This window comes from Numida meleagris, chromosome 2 (assembly GCF_002078875.1).
Source record: "Numida meleagris isolate 19003 breed g44 Domestic line chromosome 2, NumMel1.0, whole genome shotgun sequence".
Classification (NCBI taxonomy): Eukaryota; Metazoa; Chordata; class Aves; order Galliformes; family Numididae; genus Numida; species Numida meleagris.
Genome location: NC_034410.1, coordinates 57,419,275 through 57,436,664, shown reverse-complemented (window position 1 = coordinate 57,436,664; position 17,390 = coordinate 57,419,275). Strand labels below are relative to the sequence as shown.

The 17,390-nt window shown below is 41.0% G+C and overlaps 1 protein-coding gene across 3 annotated transcripts in view; it reads right to left on the bottom strand.

Annotated features, from left to right (window-relative positions):
• The window catches only part of MBOAT1 (membrane bound O-acyltransferase domain containing 1), a 60,050-nt gene continuing 44,549 nt past the window's right edge, over positions 1,890 to 17,390 (bottom strand). For all 3 annotated transcript variants that reach the window (XM_021387263.1, XM_021387266.1, XM_021387265.1), the window contains exons 8-13: positions 17,129 to 17,321; positions 11,195 to 11,298; positions 8,233 to 8,297; positions 6,759 to 6,891; positions 5,463 to 5,614; positions 1,890 to 3,660 (exon numbers count right to left, since the gene is read on the bottom strand). In XM_021387263.1, the coding sequence (XP_021242938.1) occupies positions 3,528 to 3,660; positions 5,463 to 5,614; positions 6,759 to 6,891; positions 8,233 to 8,297; positions 11,195 to 11,298; positions 17,129 to 17,321 (780 nt within the window). In that variant the 3' untranslated portion in view covers positions 1,890 to 3,527. The remainder of the gene's footprint in view (positions 3,661 to 5,462; positions 5,615 to 6,758; positions 6,892 to 8,232; positions 8,298 to 11,194; positions 11,299 to 17,128; positions 17,322 to 17,390) is intronic.

The window sequence follows — 17,390 nt, the reverse complement described above, 5'->3', positions numbered from 1 at the left end:
TGACATAAGGAAAGAGAACAGCCCCTCAAATAAATCATATTTGATATTTCAATATGTAACTGTGAATGATACCTTTTCTTGGGCAAGGATGAGGGGAAATGTGCTCTTCTTCTGTTCACAATACGAGAAACACAGGTACTCTTTGTAACGCATTTTTAAGTGCTACAGTTGGTTTTCAGCAGGTTCCTTCACTCCTCCAACCAGTGGGATATTCTTCTTAGAGTCCCCATTTCATGGTTAGGGAGATAAAGGATTTACATGGTAGATTGCTCACTGATGAGAATTTTACTGCTTTGGGGTCAAGATTTCCACCTGTATTTCTAAGAAAGGATCTGGATCTAGTTTGCTGAGCCTGCTTTCACATGTTCAGTCAGAGAGGTAAGTGCAGGTTCACAAAAACACCTACCAATAGAGTAAAAATCTATGGCCTTCTTACCCGCCTACCTCATTTCAAGCAATGCAAAAATCCCAGCTATGTGCTACGTATGCAGAGCAGCCAGAAAGGGAGAAAAAATATCTGCCTACCTCATATCCCACATTTGCACTGCCTCCTTTCCTTGGCATGCTCCAAGGGGACATGGAGGAATGTACTCAGGGAGGGGGACAGCTCACAGGACAGTAAAGGAAAGCAGTTTGTGCTTCCAGCCCACCAAGGAAATTGCTGCATTTTTGCTTCTTTAAATATGAGTCCCAGAGCTCGGCTGAAAGGAAGTTTCACTCTTCCTTGAAGCCTCTCTCCCAAGTGGACCTCACAGTTTCTGATTCAGTTTTAATGCTGCCAAATATGCTGAAAAATAGTAGTTGGAATTTGCCTTCAGTCCAAAGAGTGTGGAGGCTGTGTCTAATTTTTATATTCTTGTACCTAAAACAGAATCATTGTTAAACCAATACAATCTATGCTTTTCATTTCTGTCAGATGGTCCCATACTTCTCTCTCATAAACCATTCAGATTGTTTTTGTCTCTGTAGAAGCCTAGCTCTGCAGCTTTTTTGCAGCACCAGAAATGCAGAGAGTGATTAGAAACTAGCATCATGTTGATAACACAGGCCAGTACCTCAAATTCCTAACAGAACGTACGTATAACCTGCATTTCTGCTTTGGCTCTTTGGGTTAGCTCCTGCTAGCAAACAGAGTCTCCCCAACTAGTGGTGGCTGTGTGCAGTCTTTCTTATAAAGCAGGAATTTCTCCCCCTGAGAAAATAACACAGACAGGGAAACTCAGTGCAATAGATTTAGAAAGGTAGCTCCAAAGTGAACGCCTTTTTTTCAAAGGAATATTTTACAGCAATTTAGATCCAGCACTAGTTTTGCAAGGCTGACATGTAAGCTGCCTAGTCTACAGTAACAAAGTATAGCAAAGATTTCAGATTCTTTTTTTTTTTTCTTTTTCAGCTTTGAGATTAGTTCAAGTTGCTAGTTTCCTCACAATGCAATGTTTCGAGAAAAAAACATTTCAAATTTATTTCACATAATAATATAAACTCCCATGAATGGCGTTTATTCAAGCCCAGGGCTACTCTTTGCAGGCAGAACTGCAGACTGAGAATACAACATGATGAAAGAATATGAGTTTGCTCCCTAGCACTGTAGAAGCTGAAACCTACAACAGAAGTAGATGGCATTAGAGTTAAGCAACTTCCACTCACATGAAACCCTGCAGAAGGTGCCCCACTGACAAGGCCTGGCCTCTCATACAATGCCACTCAGAGAGCTACCACAGGGACAAACGAGGACCAGCCAAGCTAGGGCCGGGTTCTGCTTCCACAGAAATATGTGGGGGGTTTCTTGTCTCTGTTTCAACAGGAGCATGACCTAAAGCACATCTGCCTGTCCAATCCGGCAGACACGCAGAGTTCAAAAGGCGCAGACTCATTAACCCATTTTCACATTTGACTTCTATTGGTAATGCCAGGCAGTGACACAATGCAGTTTGTTTATTCAGAACAATCTTTTAATACCATCTCGCCTTCAAAATAAATTAGCGAATAAAATCTCTAAATCATGAGGTGATCACAGGACAAAATCTTCCCACCAGAGAAAAGAAAATCAAACACTTCTTAAACTTGTTCTGGTTTCACTGATTTGTTTCCTCCCAAAACATTATGACTCTGCAAAATTTTAATCTGACATGAATATCAGAGTGCAGTAAACAGCAGATTCTTCTCTCAATCACATGTCGGTTACACGATCAAAAAATACCAATACTTTAACAAGGGAACTGCTGCTACAAAATCCTGAGAAAAATATTCCTGGAAAAGTTTGTTTGTTTGTTTATCCTTGCTTTGATGTGTCCTCTCAGCCTGTTTTTCCTGGGTAAGTGGGTAAAAACAAACAAATAATAATAAAAAGACTTTGCAGCAAGTTATCCCAAAGCACTACAAACCCTTAAAAATGAAATCGCATGTCTCTGTAAGATAGGGACTTCACAAGCAGGGAAACCTGCACTGAAAGGCTCAGTCACTTGCCAAGGTCTTGGTTCTGACTCTTGTGATGCTCATAACCCATCACAATCTTTATTTCATACTGAATTATTTATGATTCCTAAGATAATTACTGTTTACATCTTGTTTTAGTGTTGTCATGCTGGAAAGTCACCCCTCCACAAGATAGGAGACTTTTGAGTAGAACAGTCTGATCCATTATAAACCCTTTTCAGATTTAACTCATAACCATGAGCTCTAGAACTCAAAACTTGCATTGCTTCTCAGTTATTTTCATACTGAAATGGAAGTGCTGCATCACTGTAAAACTGCAAAGTAAGGCTGATGTAGCAATGAGCACCAGCTGCATCATTAGGGATGCCCAACTCTACAGAGTGTGTATCCCTTCTTTTGCTAGTCTTTTATTTCCCTTTTTGTTTGATTTTAGACATTGGCCTAGACAGATTACCGTGTTCCCAGACACCTATTCCCAAGGGACTTGTCATGCCCTCATGCCAGCAGGTGCCACTTGGAGGGATGTGAAATACCCTTGCCACCGAGCTCAGGCTGCAGCCCTTGTGCTGGGGTTTGCCCTGCCCAGAAAGCAGGCAGAAGGGAGCACCAGCACACTGAGCTCCTTCTTTCTGTAGTTTTCTGCTCATGCCATCTCTCTACTCAGCCAGGATGTGAGAAGCCCTCCTGTTAGCCATCCCCAGCACCAGACTGTCAGGCAGCTGATCTAACTCTTTGCTTGCTGCTTCCTGTCCCTTTAATCACCAGATTCTTGATTAATAATTGTATATTTCTGTAAAAGGGCAAAAATGCCTCTCTGTGTGAAAAAGTTTAAATATATAAAAACATTTCATAAAAATACTTAATAAAAAATCAAAATGCCCCATGAGCCTGTAAACATAGCCTGTAAATCTCGGTTAACTGGAGTCATTTGAAATGCAGTCTTTCAGGCTCTTGTTTCTTCCCTGTCCAGTAAGATTTTAAGATAACCTATATAAATGCCACTTGTACTTCAACTCCCATCACTCCCTTCTTCTTCTTTGTTTCCATTATGACAGATCGTTTCCCAGTGCTGGCAACTTCCTTTGGAGATTTCATTTGTCTTTGCTTTTAACAGAGTTCTGGATGGCCTGATTTTGAGGCCTTTTTACAGAGTGGGTTTGAGGTCTGATTGGAAATAAAAGCAAAACCAAGATGCTTAGAATGTGCATGTGAAAATACATAGACCTGGAAACAAAAACAGAAAGAGAATATTATATATTTGTTGGTAATAACATGAACTGAGCAACCCCATTAAGCCCATGTAGAATTTAGTGCTAAGGGATGAGCACAGAAAGCACGAACGTGATGTAGTAGGGACCAAAATAAAACCCTGACTCTCACACAGCCTATGCATCAATGAAAATGTTGCCATGGATGTTAATGAGGCAAGGAATCAATCAGCTCACTCCAGAATCCAAAGTCTGACAGCTCAGATAAACCCACATAATTCAACTCTAAATCCACTCTGTCTCTCTTACAATGTTAGAGTATACGTTCTGAAAAAAAAATCCTTCATGGACATCAGATTGTATCGGTTAAAAATAAAATAATCAACTGAATGGGAAAGAAAAAAACCAAAACATTTCAAATGCTGAGATCTGAAATAAACCAGAACATTCACTTTTTACCTGAGGAAGGTTAGACATTTGCAGGTACAGAAGGGTCTTGTTTTTGAAGGCAACTACTCAGAGATACCTTTCTTTGATATCATAGCAAATATCAAATGTTTTTATTTCAAATAACTTCGTATGCACAAGGTTGAACAGAAACCAAAAATACTTACATTAACCACATGAGGCTGTGGCAGCTTGGAGAGGAGCCAGTTTGGGAGCTGTGTGGTCCAGCTCTTTACAGTGGAGATGCATCTTTGTATAGTATCGCTTATGTTTTTTGCTGTAGTTATTAATATCCTTGTAAGGTGCTTACTACCACTGTTGGGTATGCAAAGCTCCAACAATTCATGTCCTAGTCCAAAGGCCTAAAATTTCCTTGTTTCTGCATTTAAGTGTTAATTACTTTGAAATTCATTAGAGCAAAAAAAACCTAAAGTGATAATCCAGCTTCGGACAAGGGTGGAAAATAATTTTCTTTATTCAAAACTTGGGTATCTTTGGATACTGGCATAATAGTACTAAGTTCATTACATATATTTGTTTCTGTTGTTTTAAGGCTAGAAATGTAATTTCACATTAATATGCACTACACAGAATGGCTTTTTGTAGCACAAAGGGAACAAACTTTATGCACACAGCAAATTTATAAATGAGTTTAGTATTTTAGTCTTTTCTCTCAATTTTTGTTCTGATTGCTCTTTACTACTTTGGTCTTGAAAGAAGAAAATGTAGACATTAATATTGTGCATGGGAAAGTGGTTTAGCAAAACTAGCAAAGATTTGGAGTCATTTTTATATGCTAAGTCAAAAGTTTTATGAAAAAGGAATAGAAAAGGTCAAAATTCAAAACCTTTCGAACAGATTTACTGACAGCAGCTATCTTGACTATCAGTTTTGTTTTTATGTTAGAGGAATGAATCCTCTTTATTCTTAACAAAAACAGTTATTCTGACATTTCACTGTAGAATCAAAGAAAAGTAAAGCCATGCAGTCTGGACTCATTTTTTAAGTAAGTAATGCTCTGTCAGGCACCCTCCTTATCTCCTGCTGACCAGTCACCTCTTCTGCTCCATGCAATTGGCAGCTGGAAACCTGCTCTCATCTCATAAAGCCCTTCCTACTGTCAACTCACATTATTCTTGGCCTCTCCAGCCTTGGCCACTGCTGAAGGTTCAGACCTGATTGCTTTGAAAAAGGAAGCTGAGTATGTGAAAAGTCAGATGAAGTGAGAACACAGAAGGACTGAGAAGTAAGAAAGAGCTCTGCCTTGCTGTTCATGGCTTATTAAGTTATAGGAGTGCAGAATTATCAAATATTATCAAATATCCTGCTCGTGCTGGTCTGGAGTGCTGTAGTCAAGAGGAGAGAACTTACTTGTAAAACTTAATTGTGGGCTCAACAGCCAGCATCACAAAGGGTGCAACAGTATAGCACACAGCGAGCTGTGTGGCAACCCAGGTAGCAATGTCATAGGCCATCTTGAGAGGCACTGATGAGAGGAAGTAATGTCTGCAATTATTTCTTATCTGCAAGTCAAGGAGAAATAAACAGAAAATAGCATAAATTCATTTCTTAGGCAAAGTCACACAAACATACTGTAGCATATGCATTGCACTCTCCACCTAGTGCTAGCATGGAAAGCACTGAGAGTAGGAAAGCAGGCAGAAGTGCATTGATGGGCATGTTAAGATCCTACAGTCAATAAGTGGTAAACAGAAGAGAGTCCCAGTTTCTTTTGTCATACTCACCAGAGCAGACTCTCATGTTACGTACCCTGGACAATACCTTTGAGGAGGGAAATTGTTATGACTTGATTTTTCTCTCTCCCAATTTTGATTTAGTACTGCTTATCAACTGTGAAACAAAGTTACTTTAAATGAACAAGTATGTGTTTATATCTGCAAGTATACACAGCTCTCCACAGATTTTGGTTTAGCTTCTCATCTTTGAAATGGATCCTCATAAATGGGAGGCAAAGCACATGTTAAGATAGCATGCTCAGCAAGGTGCTCTAGCCACAGAGGCTAATACTGACTGCTAATTTAATGCACCTTTCAAATTGACCTGATTATCTATCCAGAGTCAAACTCCAAGTCAATAGTGGTGCTTCCCTGCCCTGCCCAAGTGGCTGGTTCAGCCTGAAGGATCACCAGTGATAAATGCATTATCAGTGAGACACAAAATGTGCTTGGTCTTCGGTAGCTCATAAACAGAGCCCAGTTTACTGCATCAACTGCATCCACATGATAGCACTCCAACGTAGCCCATCACAGTGTCTTGTGAAAGACTGCGCACAGAGCTGATTACAAGGCAGCACACACACAGGACATGAACTAGCACAAGTCTGGATTCAAGCTTAACCTTGAATGCCAAGCTATTTTGACTGCATTCGTCTAGCCAGTAGCACTACCAAACTTCTCACTGCACACTCATGCAATGTTTTCTCTGACCGCCAGGGGCAGCATTGCAGCATGCACAGAATTAGTGCTGACTATAACTGCTGGGATACTTGGTAATTAGCATTAACTAAGACCAAAATTGCAGAGAACATCAACCCCTGCAAAGGCATGACAGAGAGCTCACAGCAGGGACAAGCTGCTTGAATGGGACAGTTGATAGTTGGATAGCATCTAGTAAGGGCCTTCAAAGAGAACAACAAAAGGTACATACTGCTCTGGCTGCGAGTGTGATAAGGATTCCAGTGAGAAACGTAAAATAATATCCAGGATAGATACCATGCCACAGGGCTGACAGGACAAATGTTAAAGCCGTAGGGTACCAAGGAGCTCTGTCATAACAAACACTGTGAAGAGGAAAACAAAACAAGTGGCTGAATACAGCAGAAGAATGGAAACTGCACTTCAAATCCGCTGTTTTTAACTCCCACTGTTTTCTTACATGTCTCATCTTGTCTCTATCTGTTACAGACCAGGACATGAGCTGTTCTCTCTTTGTTTACTTGGAAGGTTAGATAGAAAGAGTTAGCATGCCTTTATGCAGTGAGTATCCAAAAAGCACCTGTAAAAATACTCCCGGCACTCATAGCAATCAAATAAATAAAATGGCAGCAGGAAAGACTTCTCATTCACAGTTAAACCTCTACACTGGAATTGCACACTTCTCTACAAAACTCTGATGGTGAATCAAGAACAAGTAGAAGGACAAACAGACACCATCAGCCCACCCTTCAGTGGCAAACAAAAGTATTTTTAGGCATTGTCATCTGAGAGATGCTAGGAACAACACTGCCTTTAGCTATTGCAAAGTAGGGGATTCCTGCTAACTTTAGCAGCCCAAAATCTTACTTCAAAGATGCAAGTGAATGATGCCAGTTCAAGAATACACTAGCAAGTCTGTGTATCTACCCGAGTTTTAAATGAAATGTGTTTCAAAGAAAATAGTCAAAATAATGCATTTCCTACCACATCATTTGAATTATGAAAAATTGTAGACAGTAAAATTAACATAGTAGATAGTAAGATAACATTTAACAACAAAAATAGTAATGAAAACCACAACGCATCTGTGCCATCATTTCAGGTACTACATTAACTGACTGTACTCTGAACTTTAATCATGCCAAAAAGTGTAATGAGCAACAGGAGATAGTTCCAGCTACAAAATCTGGGCTTATGCTAGTATTTACATGACCTTAATAGACAGGGTTTAAAATAAGAAATCTCTTCTCCACATTCTAAACAGAGGCTCAGTAGCAAGCGTCTTGTGATAACTCCAAGCTGGACTACACTCTGAAGATTTGAACTTCTCTCCAAGTTCTAACTGAACTGGATCCCAGTGACCCAAAGAGGCTTGATTCTGGTAGTAACATGCATGAGAAATATAATATAGTACAACTAGAATAATGGAGGCAAAGAACAGCCTAAAAGATGCCATCAAAATGCTATTACTTTTTGTTTTGGAAGATCTGAACAGTTCATTTGTGGCTTTGCTGTTTGCATATAAAAACTGGACATTTTACATTTGCAGGAATAAAACTTTATAGCATCAAATACCACTGTATTCCACCCAGTGTTACAGGCAGAGGGAAAAAGAAAGAACAAAAGACTATACATGTATGGAGATTCACTGTCAGTTTTTTTCAGGCCATCTAAACCCAAGCAAATTACTGCGTCATTACACTTACCGTTTTAGCCAGGCAGCTGTCTGAATATTCCAGTTTTCAATGTACATTTTAAAACTTGTTGCAGTCTAAGAAAGAAGTTCACGTGAAATGTTAGTATTGAAACCTGTAAAATAATACTTGCATTTTAGATTAGAGAAGTGATATGCATGAAAAATATTCCTTCAGGTAGCTGATTATCATGAGGATTGTGCCACAGCCCATCCTTACACTAATATATTTTGGGATGGACATTATCTAGGTTGATTGCTGCTAACATTTTGCAGTTGCTTTGTTTTGTAAAATTAAACACAATGTTTGATTATTTTTCAAACGATGGGAAATGTGAAGAGCTTTCTCCTTTTTAATGTTTGGCATTCCCTACAGTTCATAAAAAGCTTCATTTTTGGAAGAGAGATCTTGCAGTGTGGAATTCCCTAGACTGCCATTAAAGCAAAGTGTTATGCAAACTAAAATAAATTATTATTGGGAGAAGGAGGAAAATTGGAAAAACGTGGACAGAATAATGACAGGACTAAATTTAGAACCTAGCTTTCAATCTACTGTTTAGCTTGAGAAACTGGAGTGGACTCCAAGGTCCCAGGGGAACGATTTGTACCTCCTCACAGCACCAGTTCCCCTGACCTGAGGGAACTGCTGGATCCTGTCCAGCATCAGCTCCCCTAACCCTGGCCAATCCCATCTCTGGCAGTTCCCTGTCCCCACTCCCCCTTGCTCTGTGCTTGCTGACAGCAACTCCCCAGGGTCTCCTCATCAAGTAGGGATAACTAACTAGTCTCCAGTGATTCAGTAAAACCACACCATTTTGTCCTATCAGGTGAAATCAGAGAAACGCTATAAAAGAAGGAACAAAGACAAAAGTTTCTGAGGGAAAATACTCAGATATTTTTGTGCTTTCACACAAGAATCCTGAAGATTGGCACTGCACGCTCTGTTGATAAAGTTAAAAACGATTAGCAATTCCCAATGCAGTACTGCCACATTCTAATTGCATTACCGCACCAAGAGAAGCCAAGAAAAATGCAATTTCTCTTCCAGCTACTACTGACGGTGTCTTTTGTCTGCCTTTAAGTTCCCCTTACACCAGGGAGAAAGTAAGTGGTCACTGTCTGTCAGAATATGCTGCCAAGGTTTTCTTCACATTCCCCCAAAACGGTTAAGCACCTGTCACATTCTAATGCCCTCACAACTCCTGTTACATGCTTGTCTTCATCCTACTACCACAAACCAGGTCACTTTGTAGCCATATTTACCACTCAAGTTCCTCATTCTCATGTAGTTTTACACATAAAAGTGGCAAATCCTGCTTAAAATGTACTGTACGGTCATACTTAAACTATAACTCCCAGAACTGCCATTGGTGTATAATGAAACAGTTCAAGGCTCACGTGAAATGACACTCTCTGTAGCCTCTCTTCTCATTACATGACCAAACCAATCGAGGATGTTTTATTTCCTGCTGACTCAGATGCTCTCTCACATAAGACTGGGAAATCTGGGAAGCCACAGCAGATCATCACACCTGGCAGAGCTTTTGAGGCCAGCATGACCCCTCTGCTTTACAATCCTGGAGATAATTTCCCCACTCCAAGCCCTATTATTCTTGTAAAGGAAAAAACTTCCACGGGGCCCACAGTTCAGCAAGTAGAAGAGAGTTCCTGTTTCCTATGTTCAACTTGACTGAAGAGCATTGCCCACACTTCACTGCCCTCCTTTCAACATGAATTGCCCGAGCCCATCCAGCTGGGAATTGTCTCCTGCCCCAAAACAAAATTAGATATTGATTCAAGATCTCAGAGTGGTACTTAGAGTGCTGTCACCATCGAGGAGTATAAAGCATTTCTGGGATGTGTATTCTGTACCACTCAAGGAGAAACGTGTACAGAAGATTACAGTTAAAAAAAAAAAAAAAGGAAGAAAGAAACAGATAAATGATGTTGAGAAAGAGAGAATGTACAAAGATAGTTACAGCTTTGGCATCTTTCAACATTTTTCAACTAAGAAACACAAGCTGTTTCATTTTTGAGAAGAGCTATTACAGCACATTTGCTTAGTCACAGGTCACTCGGCCATAAAGCAATCGAATTGTTTTAATCTGCTTTTCCTTTTAAAAGCATAGCTACAGAATTGCAGGGGGAAGTTCCTCCTATTTCTAAAGATAAACAGCTTTTAGAAAAAAAACAGTCTCAGACGTGAACATTGTCACATCCCCCTGGCATTCAGAGAATATTCTTTGGGGCAAACATATAATGATACTGGTCATTTATTGCATCAAAGAAAAAATACAAATATTTTACAAAAGTCTAACGGACATTAAAAGCATGCTGCAGTAACAGGAAACACGTGTGATATACGTTTGAGAAAGCACGTGGCTTGCTGGATGGAGCTCCAGATTGGCTGCCATCTAAGCTCAGCATGGCCTTGCCAGTTTCCATTCAGGTTTCTCTCTATCTGTTACAGCTCCCAGCCCTGCTTGTCACTATTTACAAGAGGCACTCCAGCCACATGCAGGAACCCAGCTCTTCCATGTATTTGTGCAATGACTGCTGATGACAGCTTCTCTCACTACCACCACTCATCTCAACTGGGTTATGAAAGGGGAAGACTGCTTGAAGTAGATGGAAGGAATACACCGCAGATGGTGAAGAATCATAGCTCCAAGCAATGTATTGACCCACTGAACTCAGCCACAATCTACAGTAATTAACTGCTCATTTATTAAACATCTGATTAATCATTTATTAGCCCTCTATAAACTATTTACAAACGCAACCTGAATATAGAGCATTACAAAGGCTGTGTGACAGATGCTATTTATCTGCCCAACAGATAAAATACAAAACCTCTCCAAATTAAAGATAGGCAGCCTGGTGGCATGGATTTACTTTCCTTCCAGCAAACAATCTCCTCATTATCATACTTATTTATCTGTAGTCATGCCAGTGTGGCTACTCCTTCAACTCACCTCAATGTTCCAGATATTTAAGTTGGACAACAGGTCCCAACGGAAAGCACCTCTTTCATCAACTCCACTGAATCCATATCCAGCTGCATTGTTGACTGCATCTGCTGCAATACGAAAGCAAAATGGGTCAAATCAGACTGCTGGAGGAGAAGTGTTTTCTTGCAACTGCATATGGCACTAAACATTCAAGCCATCTTTGTAGAAATTAGAATCTTCTCTTTCAAAAAAAAAAGTTTATCTTGGCAAAGGGATGACTTGGATAAGGGGATTGAGTACACTCTCAGTTAATTTGCAAATTACACTAAGATGGGAGGAAGTCTTGATTTGCCTGGGATAGGAAGGCCCTTCTGAGGGATCTGGACAGGCTGGATTGCTGGGCTGAGGCCAATGGGATGAAGTTCAACATGACAAAGTGCCAGGTCCTGCACTTTGGTCACAACAACCCCAGGCAATGCTACAGGCTTGGGGCAGAGTGGCTGGAAGACTGTATGGAAGAAATGGATCTAGGTGTATTGGTCAGAGCTTGGCTGAACATTAGCCCGCAGTGTGCCAAGGTGGCCAAGAAAGCCGATGGCATCCTAGCTTGTATCAGTAATACTGCTGCTAGCCCAAGCAGGGAGGTGATCATCCCTCTGTACTCAGCACTGGTGAGGCTGCACCTCGAGTACTGTTTGCAGCCTCTCATTCCAGAAACAACACTGAGGCCCTAGAGTGTGTCCAGAAAAGGGCAACGAAGCTGGTGAGGGGTCTGGAACATGAGTCTTACAAGGATCGGCTGATAGAACTGGGATTGTTTAGTCTGGCGAAGAAGAGGGTGACCCTATTGCCCTTTACAGCTACCTGAAAGGAGGCTGTGGTGAGCTGGGGGTTGGCCTCTTCTCCCATGTAACTAGTGACAGGACTAGAGGGAATGGTCTCAAATAGTGCCAGGGGAAGTTCAGGTTGGATATTAGGAAAAATTTATTCTCTGAAATAGCGGTCAGTCACTGGAATGGGTTGCCCAGGGAAGTTGTTGAGTCACCATCCCTGGAGGTGTTCAAGAAATGTTTAGACATTGTACTACAAGACATGGTTTAGTGGGAAAATATTGTTGGTAGGTGGATGAATGAACTAGATGATCTTGCAGGTCTTTTCCAACATTGGTGACTGTATGATTCTATGATTTATTCTCCCTTGTTCTATCACTATTTACCCATGTAAAAAGTTCTTTTCTCTTCCGTTTATCAGCTTCCTTTAAATACTGGAAGGCTGCAATGAGGTCTCCCCAGAGCCTTTTCTTCTCCAAGCTAAACAATTCCAGCTCCTTCAAACTTTCTTTGTAAGATTCTTCAGCCTTTCTACCAGCCCCTTCCTTGCTCCAGCCCACTGACCATCTTAGTGGCCTTTCTCCAGCAGCTCCACATCTTTCCTTTCCTGGTGGCCCCAGGCCTGGATTCAGTACTCCAGCTGGGGCCTCATGAAGGCAGAATAGAGAGGGACAATCACCTCCCTCTCCCTGCAGGCTCCCCCAATTTCAATGCAGCCCAGGATACTGTTGGCCTTCTGGGCTGCAAGTGCACACTGCTGGCTCATGTCCAGCTGTTTGCCCACCAGAACCCCCAAGTCCTTCTCCACAAGGCTGTTCTCATTAAGTTCTTTTATCAGTCTGTATACATAACTGGGATCGTCCTGCCCCAAGTGCAACACCATGCACGTGACCTTGTTAGACTGCATTTGGTTCACGTGGGCCCACTTTTCAAGCGTGTCCAGGTCCTTCTGGATGACATCCCTCGCTTCTGTTGTATCAACTGCAGCACTCAGATTTGTGTTGTCTGCAAACTTGCTGAGGGTGCACTTGAACCATCAGCTATATCACTGATAAAGATGCTGAAGAGCACCGGTCCCAAGACAGACCCCTGGGGGACAACATCCATGACCTGCCTCCACCTGGACATAGAGCCATTGACAACAACCCTCTGGCTTCAACCATCCAATCAAGTATTTTTCCCTTGAATAGCCAAGCCTTCAAATTCATATTTCTCCAATTAAGAGATAAAGATGTGGTGTGGGACCATGTCAAAGACCGTGCACAAGTCCAGGCAGACAAAATCAGTTGCCATTCCTTTGTCCACCAATGCTCTTACTTCACCACAGAAGGCCACCAGATTGGTCAGGCACTATCTGCCCTTGGTGAAGTTGTGCTGGCTGTCTCTTGTCACCTCATCTTGCATGTGGCTTAACATAGCTTCCAGGAGGCTTACATGATCTTCCCGGGCACAGACATGAGGTTCATCAACCTGAAGTTTCCTGGGTCTGCCTTTCTCACTTTCTTAAAAATGGGAGGGATATTTCCCTTTTTCCAGTCACCAGAGACTTCACTGGACAGACAAAACTTTTCAAATACGATGGAGAATGGCTTGGCTACCACATCAGCCAGTTCCTTCAGGACCCTAGGAAACATGTCATCTGGCCCCACAGACTTGTACACAGTCAGCTTCATGAGGTGGTGACTTGCTCTTCCCTTACAGAGGGAGGGATTTTGCTCCCCTGATCCCCACCTAGAGGTTAAGGGACGTGAGAGGTATGGGAAGCTTGACTGCCAGTGAAGACTGAGGTAAAGAGCTTGTGGAGTACCTCAGTCTCTTCCATTTCTGTTGAAGCCTGTTTTCCCTTCTTATATGTCAGAGGGGGTACACTCTCCTTTGAACATCTCTTCTGACCAAGGTAGAATCATACAGTTATAGAATCCTTAGAGTTGGAAGGGACCTCTGAAGGCCATCTAGCCCAGCTCCCCTGCAATGAACAGGGACATGCACAGCTAGATCAGGTTACCAAGGGCCTTATCCAGCCTCGCCTTGTCTCCAGGGACGGGGCATCAACCCCACCTCTGGGCAACGTGTTCCAGTGCCTCACCATCCTCACTGTAAAAGATTTTCTCCTTATATCTAACCTAAATCTACCCTCTTTAAGCTTGAGGTACCTGCAGAATCCTTTGTTATTTTATACATCCCTCACCAAGTTCAGTTCTACTTGCACTATGAATTAATATTTTCCCTGAAAGGATGTCTGGAAGTCCCAGCACTTCCCAGAATTCAGAAAAACTGTAATGTCTCCAAGATATGTTCACCATTTCACTGAGAGTTACAATATGGTTGTTTTAATTAGGACTTTTATTCTCACTTAGGCAAACAAAGCCTTTTACTAAACCCATTGCTTAGTGTCTCACTAAAGTACCTGAACATCTCTACAAATGAAATAATGAGTAACTTAAATCACAGAATTAACAACTAGAAATGTAAATAAAAATGTGGGTAGCAGTAGGACTTTAATTTATTGCACTTCCTCTTGCTGTTGCAGTTAAGCACAGTGGAACTACACAGGCTCAAGTTCTTGCTCTTTCCCAAGGCACCAGGTAACTATTTCCTCTTGCCTGGGAGCCATTTGATCACTGGAGCTCAAATCCTGCTTGTAATGTGCCCCTGCCCCATTCTCTGTGTATGAAAAAAATAGGAAGGGTTCATTATCTTGTAGATGCAGCCACCAGTGGGGAAATAGGAAGAAAAAGGAAAGCAAAAATACAGTTAAGGCTTTTCATTCTAGATCATTTACAAAATATAAGCTTGCAATAAGTCAAGCTTTAAAAAGGTCATTTTTTATTTCTGAAGAGTGAAAACTGATTTTGCTACGTAAGTGCCAGGAACACAGGCACAACTTCCAGGAGAAAACCCAAAGCAAAAAAACTAGGGAGAGAACTTAATTAAAAGCAACAATGGAAATAAATAAGTAAATAGATAAATAAATAAGCAACACTGACAAACCTGACACTTTCCACTTACTTTCCACTTTACTAAGCAAGCTAGATTTTATTGTTGGAAAGAAAGGTCTTCCAACTTTTATATCTCTCCCTGTTAAAAAAAAAAACAACAAAAAAAACAAAAAAAACTTGTTGGAAATTATATTTACCATATGGCCTGCCAGTGCCTTGCTATGAGACCAGTGAGAAGCTGCAAGACTTATAGGATTCTACCTGCTAATAGACTGTCACTGTCAGAGGAGGTTTGCTCCTCCTTGCTTGATGGGTAGTAGGGACTACTTAGTGCTTATTTGTCAAATGCAAGAAATCAGAAATCCAGGGGCACAGCCATGCCACAGATCTCCAAGACTCTTGCTTCACATGCTAACGTCCTACAGAAAAGCGTGGTTTGAGCAAAGAAGTATCTTTGCTGTCCAGCTTTCCAATTACTCATGAAAACCCAATCTCCATGAAGTTCAGCAGAGGTTTCCCTGCTGATTTCAACAGCTCTAGTATATAGGTTTTGCTCCACACAAACCCTTCGATGTAGGCACTCAATTCCAAATTTCAAGCAGCAGCTCTGAGTCAAGTTTGTAGCTACACTCCCATGACTATTGCTAGTACAGGGAGAAACTGAGTTTTCTGTCTTGCATCTGTCTTTTCATGAATCTGGAGGAATTCATCATTTGCAGTTCTCACACAATAGTACAACTGTCCCCTTCTAAGAGCAGGAAGTGCTTATCAGCAGTTTCAGCAAGCACTTTTAGAATGCCTTATGCCATGCCACAGAAAGCTAAACAGTGAAAGGATAAAATGTCTGCTGTTTTGTTGCCTGAATTTGTAATGTGAATAATAGAGACTTCGCCCAGCAGAATGCAACGTGTGCTTTTCCCAAAACCCTCCACTGCAAGATATTTCTGCAGCTTCTAAGGTTTACCCATGTCCCATCTCATCTAATCTCTTTGATAAGAGATGTGGTGCTCAGGGACATGATCTAGCAGTGGGTTGTTAAGAGTTAGGATAGTATGGTTAGGTTGCGGTTGGATTTGATGATCTTGAAGGCCTTTTCCAACCTGAGCAATTCTGTGATTCTATGATTCTATAATGACCTGCTAGTTAACTATGATGCTTGACAATTTAATACTGGGTACCTCTTAAAAGACTTTCTCAACAAACAATGCTTTATCTCAAAGCCTTTCCCACCCCAGAGATGCTAATCCTCAATGTTTTTTTCTAGATCTGTCAATTTTATTTTCAGCAGTTTAATCACAGCATCACAATTAATTTCCCCAGTTCTTTCCATGCTCTCTCAATGATATTCTCAGATCCAAATGTATCTGTCTCTGTAGAATCTACCTACACACAAAGTCTTGCAATATCAGCAAAAAATTCAATCTCACAATTTTTAGCCTAGACAAGAAGGATTTGAATCCTCACACACAGACAGGAAAGGTGACTTCTAAAAGGAAGAAGGTAAAATAGAAAGATTATTTTGACCACCAGGCTAGTTGGATTCTAATACTGAGAGAAGCAAATTTCTTTGGCTTCAATAATGAGCTCTCTTCTTTCTCTTTTCCTTTTCCTTGCAGAAGCTTTTGGGTCCTAACCGCAGTTCCCCCCAAGAACCATAGCTTTCTAATATAGATGCACGTGAAGAAGATGTCCCATAACAAAAGAGAGGTCTGCTTACACCGTAACATATTTGTAATCCTGAGCCAGGCTGAGTGTAAGCCTGAGGATGACTTACTTTAACCTCCCAACCCCACTGATCCAAGTGTCAAATAACGAACAAAGCATAAAAATCAAGGTTTAGAAGAGGCAATCTTTTTTTTTTTCCTATGAATATGTGTTAAAATTATTTTAGTGTAATTACAAAACTTTAAGAGGAGATTGTTACATTGACTTTAATGGTGAGAAGCTGAAAAATAGATTAGTTTCCAGAGGCAGAGGATGTCAGATAAACTGGAAGAGGTTTTATGCATATCTCCCCACCTCAGTGGGAACCACTGCCAGCAGGAACATGTGTACATCTCCTGTGTGAACTACAGATAGGTCTATGGACTATTTTATTTCATTGCTTTCTCATTGTATCAGACCCTTTCAACCTCCTTCCCACTTATGAAATGGTTTGTTACAAAAATAAATGATGTAGTCAGACTTACCTAATGTCCATGCAAAGTAATACTTCGGTTTTGCTGACTGTGTCACAACATACAGGTAACCAAGTCTTGTTAAGAAGGGTGTTTTATCAAGAAATTCATTATCAATAATATATGCCATAGGAAAATTCTTGGTAAGTGTCAAGAATAAAACAAGAGATATCAGTGTGATACACAACTTGTACATCACTGCTCCCTAAAAGATAAATGACAGTGAAATGTTAATTAGGAGCATTTGCTTGAGGGAAGAAAAAAAAAAACAGTG